This window comes from Phaethon aethereus (assembly GCF_964289735.1).
Source record: "Phaethon aethereus genome assembly, chromosome: Z".
Classification (NCBI taxonomy): Eukaryota; Metazoa; Chordata; class Aves; order Phaethontiformes; family Phaethontidae; genus Phaethon; species Phaethon aethereus.
Window position 1 is genome coordinate 85,462,953 of NC_138577.1, and position 11,538 is coordinate 85,474,490.

Sequence of the window (11,538 nt, forward strand, 5' to 3'; positions counted from 1 at the left end):
AATCCTGCTTTATGTATTTATCAACCTGCAGCTGTGCGAAGATAAAAGGATAAAATGATTATGAAAAATATTTGAACAGCAAACCTCTCCCTATCATTGGCACAAGGCATGCCTTAGAACAAGGATATAGAAAGTGAAAATTTCACAAGAATAAAGAACACAGGCATAATATTGAGCAATTTTTTTAAAAGAGCAATTAAATATTTAGATTTTGAAATACAAATTTAATAAATCTTTAAATAGGACATAAAAAGTAGAAAATTTAATTTGAATAATTGCTGATAAAAAACACTATGGTAGTAACAAAACTTGAAAATAAATGGTATGCACTTTCATATTCATTAATGTAATATTCTTTTCAGAGCACAAAGAAGGTGGTCAATACCCTGCAGATGTGGTCAACACTGAAACTTCACACAACAATTAAGAGTATGATTCCTGTTCATGATTCACCTGACAGTTACTGTTTTCCATTATATGTAACCCATGATACCTAACACACATCTAAACAACATTTAGAGTCATTTTTCATTAGCAATTCTTTGGGCTGTGAAATGGGGAAAACTAAAAAGAAAAATGGTGGTAATTCTGAGATGCAGAGAAAAAAGGCAATGGAAAATTATACAACACTGGTTAAGATGCCTATAGAGCACATTATTATTCAAGGATACTCCTTCAGAAATCAGGGAGCAGAGATCTGGCATTCTCAAAATTTTAACAATTACAAAAGACAGCACGCTACCTCCTAATCATACAAAGTGTTTTTCTTCCCAAATGAAAAACACAGTTCCTATGATTCTTTTAACATTTAAGGTACTGATTTACACTCAAAACAGCTGCTGGTTTTCGTTCTTATTACGGATACAGCCACACAGGGAATGCTCCCCTTGCAACTCATTATGTCTGTTTGATCTATTGTTACAAAGTAGTAGTATACTGAAATTTATACTAATCCTTTCCTATGAAGTATTAAAAAGATAGAATTTTTAATAAATACCTAAGCACTCTTTATATGCAAGGCTAATCAGCAGGTAGATTATCAAGAACACTGAGGCAGTGCAGAGAAAAAAAATCCTTCCATTAAGTGTCTCGTATTCAGTTTAGCTTTTTAATATTAAACTATGTAGCTTGTGCCTTTAATAATAGGAGAGCTGGACATCAGCTAACTTTATGACAGATACAATTAATATCAACAAACAAGTCTGTTCTTTTACAGCAACACTGTCTTTATACCTTGAGTGTGTAAGTCAGGTGTCACAATGCCATGGTAATAAAAAGAACAGCAGATTAATTATTTTTCAATAAAACAACCTAAATTAGTATGTTTTACTGTTACTACTCTAATGCATAATTGCATTACCATATTCACACACACTATAGCAACCGTTTCTTATCTTACCTGCCACTACAGAGAAGCCAACGAGCAAGAGAATAGTGAGGTATGATCTTCTGTATGACACTAGCCATTACCATGGTAACCACCAACTGTACACCTATCACACCCTGTAGAGGAATAAGTTAATAACAAGTCAATATGTGTTTTTGAAAAAAAAAGAAAAAATTAGAAACACTTTGTATGGAAGGGACAACATTTTTTGGTTCTTTCTAAACTAAAGGGGAAAAAAACACACCGTATCCATTTGCAGAAAATCCCCTGGAATTCGCTATAATCAGTTACACACTTCACTGAAGGGAAAAGGCATTGCCAGGTCACAAGGCCAGTAATGCATGTTCCTTGTTTCACAGACTGTAAGGCCACACGTCGACGTGGCATTTCACAAGACATTATGCCTTAAAATTACATCACTGATTACGATCTTAGTTTTTGGGGTCTCTTCAGTTCTAACACGATTTAACAGCTGACACCACACAAACCCACTGGAATTAACAATTTACAACATCCACATCCTGAAATTTCAGCCTTGGATTCATTCGCTCCTCGCTGAACTCCAGGCACAGGTGGGGAAAGGAGGGGAAGGCACACAGGCATCAGTGTAGCTTCACTTTATCATCCAACTCCTGACAAGGATCTGGCACTTCAGCAGACCCAGCAGTAATCTCATTCCCAGTCACTCAGCAAGCTTTAATTCTGACTATTAGTTATTGTTGGTTGTTTGGGTTTTTTTTAAACAAAGCAGCTTTAAACTTCTAAAGCTAAATAACAATGAGTGAAATGTTGCATCATATTACTTTTCTCCTGCACATGAAATTCTATCAACTAACACAATTGTTAAAAACCAGCATGAAGCGTGTACACCATATTTCCTCTATTTACATGCAAGATTTTCATGCTTAAAACATCACAAGCAATAGAAAAAAAAATCCACAGATATGTAAGGGAAATTTCCAAAAAAGTGCAAGTAAAGAGACACTAAGAATCAACAAAATAAGCTATTTCCACTCTTTTAAACTGCTTTTCAGAATACTTTTTCATGGAAAGGAATGGAATACATGCACTTTTTCAATCAGCACACAAAATGCCACACTGAAGTGGTAGCATATAGAAGTTCATATTCACTTTCATTCTTAGATATCAACTTTTGGTTATTGCTAGTTCCTAACAATATTTTGAAGATAAAATATTTCCCTCTACAGTTGTAGAGTTGGGAATTGCACTTCACTAGCTTTGTACTGATACAATGTGCTACAGAAGGTCAGGAGGCAAAAATATTTCTACATATGGAAGCAGTACACAATTAACCATTGGCAAGTAAAACACAGATTAGCTTACATGTTTGAAAAACATTTTCTCCAAAATTCCCCAAGGGAAGAAGTAAGATTCATCCCTCAAGAACACCTCACTAGCAGCACAGCCTGCAGTACTGCCATTGTTCAAACACATCCACGCCCACCTAGCATACATGTTCTCTTAGAGGAAATTTAACAACACATTGTTTTTACCAGGAGTTTCAATGTAAAGATAATTTGGGATAGAAAACAGCAATCCTTACAGAATGGTGAAACACCTGAGATTGGAAGGGACCTCTAGAGATGAGCTGGTCCAACCTCTCCTGCTAAGAACATGGTCAACTAGAACAGGTTGCTCAGAGCCATGTGTTCAGTTGGGTTTTGAACGGTCCCGAAGGACAGAGACTCCACAACCTCTCTGGGCAGCCTGTGCCAGTGTTTGGCCATCCTCACCGTAAATACTTTTTTTCTTTTTTATGTTTGAATGGAATATTCTGTATGGTGCCCACTGCCTCCTGTTCCTTCACCTGGCACCACTGAGAAGAGTCTTTCTCCACCTTCTTCATTCCTCCCCAGCAGGTATTTGTACACATGGATAAGATGCCTCCTGAACCTTCTCTAGGCTCACCAGTCCCAGCTCTCACCACTTCTCCTCTTATGACAGATGGTCCAGTCTCTTCACCACCTTTGTGGCCCTGTGCTGGACTCTCTCCAGTAACCCCGCACCTCGCTTGTACTGGGAAACCCAAAACCAAATGCAGCACTCCAGTGTCTCACCAGTGCTGAGCAGAGGTGAGCACCTTGTCAACATGTTGGTGGTTCTCAGCATACTGCAGCCCAGGATGCTGTTGGCTACCTTTGCTACAAGGGCTCACTGCTGGCTTATAGTCAACTGGTGATCTCCAGGACCCTCAGGTCCTTTTCTGCCACACTGTTTTCCAGGTGGACAGCCCCCAGCAAGTCCTGGCACATGCGCTTATTCCTCCTTAGGAGTATTGGCATCTCCCTTTGCTGAGCTCTGTGAGATTCCTGTTGACCCGTTTCTTCAGCCTGTAGAGGTCCCTTTGAATGGCAACACAGCTACCTGACGTAGCAGCCACTCCAAGTTGTATCCTCTGCAAACTTGCTGAGGATGCACTCTCTTCCATCTTCCACAACATTAATGAAGATGCTAAATAACACTGGCAACCGTATCAACTCCTGGGGCATATCACTAGTGACTGGCCTCCAGCTGGAGTTTGTGCCACTAATCACAACACTTTGAGCTCAGCACCTCAGCCAGTTTTCAGTCCACCCCACTGCTCGCTTATCTAGTCCATACTTCATCAGTTTGTCTACAAGGATGTTAATGGAAGACAGTTCTGAAAGCCCTGCTAGTCATTTCATTGCAGGATGCTATCAAGTTGGTCAAGCATGACTTTCCCATCGTAAATACAAGCTGAGTACTCCTATATCCATCTTGTCTTTAATACGTTTGGATTTAGTTTACAGGGTTATTTGCTTTATTACCTCCTCAAGGATCAAGGGGAGACTGATCAGCCATATTCTCACTTCTTGAAGACAGAAGTAACGCTTGACTTCTGAAGTCCTCAGCAACCTCCCCCAATTGCCATGACCTTTCAAAGACAGAGTGAGGGTTGCCAAACAGAGTGACCTCACAACAGCATTGGCCACTCCCTCAGCACTGGTGGATGCATCCCATCAGGACCCATGGACATGTGTATCTACAATTTGTTTAAATGTTCCCTAACATGATAATTTTCCATGGAAGTTAAGCCTTCATCTCTCCAGAATCTCCTACCAGTCACAGGAGCCTGGGATTTCTGAACACAAACTTCATCAGTGGTGAAGACCAAGGCAGCATTGGTATCTTGGTCTTTCCCATGTCCTTTGCCATCAAGTCTCCTGCCCCAGTCAGCAAGCAGGCCCATGTTTTCCACCATAATACATTTGCTGTTGATATATTTGTGGAAGGTTGTCTTCTTGTCATTCGTGTTCCGTGTCAAACTCAGGTCCAGGTGGACTTTGGCTTCCTAACCCCACCCCTGCATGCTCAGACAGTTTCTCCATATTCCTCCTGGGTGACCTGGCCCTGCTTCAACCTCTGTCATACTTTCTTTATATGTTTGAGCTTAGTCATGAGCTCTGTGTTCATCCATGTACATCAGGATGGCTTGTTCTTGAACTTGGAGGAAGTGATCCTTGAAAGTCAACCGGCTTTCCCGGACCCCTCTTCTCTCCAAGACCATATTCCATAGGATTCTTCCAAGCTGAGGCCTGATCAAACCAAAGTCTGCCCTCCTGAAATCTAGGATTGTGAACCTGCTACTTGTCTCATTTCCTTCTCCCGGGATCCTGAACTCTGCCATCCAACAGTCACTGCAGCAAAGGCGGCATGACCTTCACATCACCGACCAGTTCTTCCTTGTTTGCAAGTCTGAGACCCAGAAGAGCACCTGTCCTCATCAGCTTCTCAATCACCTGTGTGAGGAAACTGCCATCAAAGCACACAAAAAATCTCCTGGATTGCTTGTGCCCTGCTATGTTGTGTCTTCAGTAGCTTAAGTATGCTATAGGACCAACACTTGGAAACCTGAATATTCTTCTCATTGTCTGCAGAAGGCCTTATCTTCTACTTCTTCATGACTAAGGCTATCTACAGCAGACACCTACAACATCACCCATGTTGCTCCACCCTCTAGTCTTTACCCATAAACTCTCAGATGGTTCATTATTCATCCCATGGCAGACTTCCATCCATCCCCACTGCTCTCACTTAAAAGCAAATCCTCCTCCTCACTACCGCAGCCAGGCCTTCTAAACGACCTGCATCCATCCATAGCAGCACTCCCAATTGCATGAGCTATCCCATCACACCTTTGTTACCTCCATGAAATAGTAGCTCTGCAATTCCATGTAGCCCCCTGCTTTCCCTCTTTTCCCTCATGCTGCATGCATTAGTGTACAGGCACGTCAGAGACGCACCCAAGTGTGCCACTTTCCCAGAAGGGGTATAAGAGCTTCTCCCCGCTAATGCTGGTCTCATTATCTGTGTACAGGTATTTACTTGTTTGTGTTTATGTACTTGTGTGGGCCCCCTTCTGCCCTGTTTCATTGTTTTCAAGGACTCCTCTCCACATCACCCTGCACCCTTTGCTTACCAACTCCATCCAACACTTTTTCCTCTCCATTTCTGAATAATCACCTGCTTCCTCTCTCAGTCCTAGTCTAAAGCTCTCCACACCAGTTTGGCCAGCCTGTTGGTAAAGACGCTTTTGCCCCACTTGGCCAGGTGAATGTTGTCCCTTCCTAGCAGTCCTTGCACCTCACAGAGGGTCCTATGGCCATACAAGCCAAGTCCATGCTGTCAACATCTGCTATGCAACCAGCTGTTAACCTACAGGTCGTTAACCACCACTCTTCGTCAACCTTCCCCCTCTCTACCAGCAATATCTACTTTGGTCTTAAATACTGTACTAAAGAATATTCTACTCTTTTCTCCCTTCAATGCTTTTTTTAAATAATTTAAATAAATCAGAAATATTGTCAATACTGCTTTTATGAAAAATTATAGGCAGATGAAATATTATAGGTGATGTCCAGTATCATCCTTAATATAACTTGATTGAAGGAGCTCAAGACAGCCTAAATTACCTTTTGGCATTTGTAAACACTTCCAATATGTTACCACACATCTCAAAGTGTCAAATATCAGTTTTGTTGTAGTAATTGTTACATTTTCTGTAATTTGAAGTAACACATTCAGGTTTTTTTTTCAGATATCATTACGTTTCTTTAGTACTCAAGCCTGTCTTTGCTTCCTCCCTCCTTGAAATTTCCACTGCTCCTTTACATTGCTGTCATCAATTCTTTGAGGTTCCTGAAAAAGTAAGACTTCACTTTTGCCTATGCTCTATGTCACCAAGACCAGGGATCAAGATCAGGACTGAAAGCTGTATTTTAAACCCTCTACCTTTACTAGGGATTCTTTGCATCTTGGAGTCCTGTGCATAAGATTACTCAAACCAATTCCCCAGCTAAGGGGAAGTGTACTTAAATTGAAAGGAAGAGTTATTAAAACAAGCTGCCTGCATAATATATTTTAAATATTTAAATAACTAAATTTCTTAGGGAAGTATATTCTCTTTAGTTTGTTTACATAATAAAACATGCATTTTAAAATGCATTTTCTGACCACCTCACGATAAGCCTAACCACTTCCACCCAATGTGAGCAAGAAACCACTGTCCCTCAATCTAGCCTGACTACTAAGCCACGACCCTCAGAGTTCACTATCTCAGCATGAAGTTACATTAACTATTTCTCTAGAATAAAGTTTTTATTAGGAGGACTGCCTAATTAGGTGCCACTGGGTCTCTTTGATTACTTCTGTGGTTTCCTATTTCGAAGGGAAAAGCAATGCCTTTTCAACACAAGGTAACAGGAAAGAAAATTATTCAAATCAAGGCAGTTTTGGTGGGTTTTTTGTTTGGTTTGTTTGGGGTTTTTTGTTTGTTTTGGGGGGTTTTGGGGGTTGGTTTTTTGTTTTGTTTTTTACACAGGGTAGCAGGTCCACTAGCCGAGCTAAAATTCTTAGAATTCAACAAACTATTTAAAAGCACACCTACAGAAACCCATTTCCTTACTCAAGCGAAGGCTGCAAGTTGTAACTGAACCAAACAGGACCATTTCATCTTAAGTCACTGCATGTCTTTGCATCCTCCCCACCCCCCTTCAGCAGAAATTCACTGTACTCCCACAAAGGTTACTACTGTATTTCTTAAAAATATAAATACCTACAAAAATATTTCAGATTACAACAGAAAATAACCTAGCAAATTTTAAGCCATTAAAAAAGATTAAAAAATTTTAAAAACCAGTAGGATCCCTAATCTTAATTTTAAATCTGACTTTGTGGTAGAAATATCCTGCTGGTATTTTTCTACAAGCAATTAAAAGAATAGATATACCCATTCACTTGATCAGGGCATTTTTTTTCTCTTGATTCCTGAAGGTTAATAATCAACCACAAGCAATATGTTAACAGAATAAAGCTGTCACATGAAATTAAAAAATTCCACTGCATTGATACTCTTGCAATCAGCCAAGAACACATGAATACAGTAGGCAATACGAACACTCAAAACAACATCCTATGGGCAAAGCACAACATTTTGCCAACTCTATTCTTTGCCTGTATGTGGTTACACACTACTTATATGTTTATTAATACACTCTGGAAAAACCTACAACATCCCAAATTATCTCGTATTACAACAGTAGAACACATCTCCCCACCCCAAACCCACAAAATACAGGGTTCATTCCCATTCAGGCTCTGCCTAGATCAAGCCTCCCACATACTTTGAAGTCTTCCCATTACCACTAATACCAATTTAAATTCAGAACCACTTATTTCAGGAACATGAATGAAGATTAGGTTTTGGTTCCCACCAATATCTTATATCCTCTACTTGCCATACTCTAAAGTAGAAGACACAAGGTTTAGAATTTAGCCAGAAATCCACAACTTAAAAAAATCTAGCCCTGCTTAGTAGGAGTATGAAACATGTTTGAGGGGGAAGATGCTCAAGGGCAAAGTCCACAATCACATGTGGGTTTTACGGGCCTCTGTTGAACAAAACCTGGAACCCATCAACTCATGTGATCTGTGATAAAGTAACCAAGCACACAGTCATTGACAGGCTTGACTCAAAAGTAATAGAAGCATTATTCACCTCTATGAGGAACTGCTGCACAGATTAAATAAAGTGTCTGCAGTTACAGGAGAGTTTGTGGAAAATGACATTATTTGAATCCATTTCATAAGACCTTCAGCACTCTCTGGTTCCACATACATCCATGTCCCTATCACGCTTCAGCTTCGCAGCTTGGAATTTGAAATCTAAATTCAAGACACTGGAGAAAGAAGTCAGTAACTTGCTGTCAGAGACACTTCTGTCAATCTGTATAATGCCAAGAAGTACTTGGCCCAAAGAAATGAGGGCTACGTAAGAGAGTTAAGCCAGTTACTCTACAAAACAGAAACTGTCAAGCAAACTCGTGGTCAAAGATGAGACTGAAATAGTACAACCACATGGGGACTACACTGTCTAAAAAACTGCAGCCTGGCTGTGTTTCTGTGACAGAGGAAGGTCTTTGGTTAGAGGCATCCTCAAAGCCTTGAGCACTGTGCTCAATTCCAGGAACTTCAGTAAGTATGGCATTCTTACTTCTGCTTGTGCTACATAGCACATGTTTTGTAAGAAAGCTTTCAATAAACATAGCAGAGAATGCATAAATGGTCTACAACAGCAGTGTTAGCAACTACATTAAAGGGTAAGATTGACAGATTTCTTAAAATCATTAAAAAAAGAGGACAGGTCCAAAAGGCAACAGTGTAAGGCTGAATAAAGTACAGCCTAAACTGTGGTTTTCACAGTCCATACCTTTTACACTACATAGTTGGAGGCACCATTGTTGATAATTAGGAGGACAAAAAGTAAGAATAAGTAATTAAGATAAAGTTACAATACAATCTTATCTGCAAGTTAAGTGTACTTATAATATACCAACAGCTATCTCAGAAAAAGAAATTAAAAAACCCAAACAAATCTTTAAAAATACTTCTGCCTAAAGGACATTTTTCTTTTAATTATGAATTGATTTACAGAACATGCAGAGCAAAGATAACCAAGGTTAATAGTTTTATGCCACAACACTGTTCCAAGTCTCCTCATTTTGACCTTGCCCAAGGTTATTCTCCCGCAGCTGTAGCAACAGGTCAGGTTTTTCCCTCTCTTTTTTCCCTCTCACCAGATACCTAGATATCACAAATAGTTCAAACACTTAGCTTTACACAGGACTTTGAAACTACTTGTTCTCAAACAATAACCATGTCCTCCACTGCAAGACAAGGGCTTTGAGCTGAAGCCAACTGCCACATGCACCAGGATTGCAGTAGCAATACAACTCTGTGTCTGGAAAAGCAGCTAGTAGAATCCAATTTACAACTTCACCTTCAGAAATGCAATGCCAACTACTTGCTTGCTGAAGTGGCAAGTGTTGTAAAAACAAGATTTTTACACAAGTGCACTGGAGTATTCTACAGATGTTAATTCAGGGCTTATCAATCTCTTCCAATGGCAGCACACAAACATACCAACAAGGCTGTGAATTTTCAAGTCAGAAGTGGAAAACCTTTTGTATTGGCAGCTGTCAGTAAGATCTCTGGGAGTATATAACAAATACTCTTACCTTCTGCAACTCCGAAAGTGCAATGGTATTTGTAAAGCCTAGAAGTTAAACCAATACAACCTATCTGAAATGCCATTTAATCAATGACACATTATTGCTCTTGCTATTAGATGAGACTTTTCCATATGCAAAATTTTCTCCATAGGTGTATGTCCATGCTCAAGCTGCAGCTAGCAAAAGCAAGACAGTGCTCTCCTGAAACATAAATGCAATTCAAAATATTTTGCGAAACAGTCAGAAATGTTATATGGGGTGGCCAAAGAAAAGTGAGCTCACTGTGCAAAGTTTTAAAATGAATGCTTCCTGTGAAAAAAAACCTACTTTCGCAAAATACCTATAGTCAGAATGAGATCTTGTTACAGTCATCAATCTGAAGCATTTTTAGAAATTGTATGATTTGAAATGAGACATTCATAAAGCTAGTTTTGGGAAAGAAAACAAAGCCAAAGACCTCTTCAAAATTCAGATTAATTTTTTTTCTTTTTTCATGGCCAACTTTTCCCTAAATTTGTATTCTCCTACACTTACCACTGTTTACAACACAGCAGAAATGAACAAAAGATGCATAAAGTGGCCTGAAGAACATACAAGGAATTCGGGACTACCACCGTACTGCTCACCTTTGCGGGTCTTTCCCACTCAAAGGTCACTTCTCTCTTGACCAGTGTCTTGTCACATATTCAAAGGAGAACCATAAACTGCTAGATGGAAAGAGTCACAAGCAGCATGATTCTCTTTGAAACGAGGTGTTTTATTTAAACCAAAACTACATTCCAGTCAGACAATTGTATTTTACACGACAGTCTTGCTTCTTTTCCCATTGAAGGTATCTAAGCACAAAGATTACGGAACTAGTGATCACTAGGCAAATCAAGTTACCACTATTGAAATCTCATGACTGGAACAAGGGCATTTATAAAATCACAGCATTGTCATTATTATGAAAGAAACCAATAGAGACTGCCTGTTGTGTAGAACACCAATATATATCCAACATATTATTAAATTGGAAGTAAAAGTAGTTCAGAGAACTGAGCTACAAAGGAAAAAACAAGGTTATATTCTATTATTATTATTATTATTATTAGTCAAAGATTTCAAAAATCTGGTTTATGCATCCCTCCCCAATTAACACAAGTAGGAAGTACGGAAGCTCTTGCTCTCCACACTATTTGCTTATTAAATAGAAGGCTTTGTCCTTACAGGAGTCATTCTAAGTATAAAAAATGAAAAGTTTTTATGCCTCTGCTGAACCGTCTAAAATACCACGGCCTCACACAGTAGTAAGATACTTGTGCAGAGTTTGAAGTCATGAGCGTAACTTGCACTGCAACTACACAGATGAGTCCCAGCGGTCCCAACTTGGCAGAATGCTGCCAAGCACTCAGTTGTTTTGATGACTTGATTTATAACCTCTTGATGCCAAAGAAACTGATGAACATTTCATTCTCCGGTTGCTTTGGAACAGGAGAACACAGATTCAAAACAGCATAAAAGTAGACTATCACCTTTTAATCTTTGTGTGTGACTCCACGACGTAAGCAAAGTGAATTGTCCACACTGCCAGCAACTAGCAAAGATAATTGGATGTGA

At 39.5% G+C, this 11,538-nt stretch overlaps 1 protein-coding gene across 1 annotated transcript in view; it reads right to left on the minus strand.

The window, feature by feature from the left end:
• The window catches only part of TMEM161B (transmembrane protein 161B), a gene marked incomplete at its 3' end in the record, with an annotated part of 33,330 nt that extends 31,338 nt beyond the window's left edge, over positions 1 to 1,992 (minus strand). The window contains exon 1 of the mRNA XM_082012786.1: positions 1,400 to 1,992. Coding sequence (XP_081868912.1) covers positions 1,400 to 1,473 — 74 coding nt within the window. The 5' untranslated portion in view covers positions 1,474 to 1,992. The remainder of the gene's footprint in view (positions 1 to 1,399) is intronic.
• Positions 1,993 to 11,538: the final 9,546 nt, after the last annotated feature.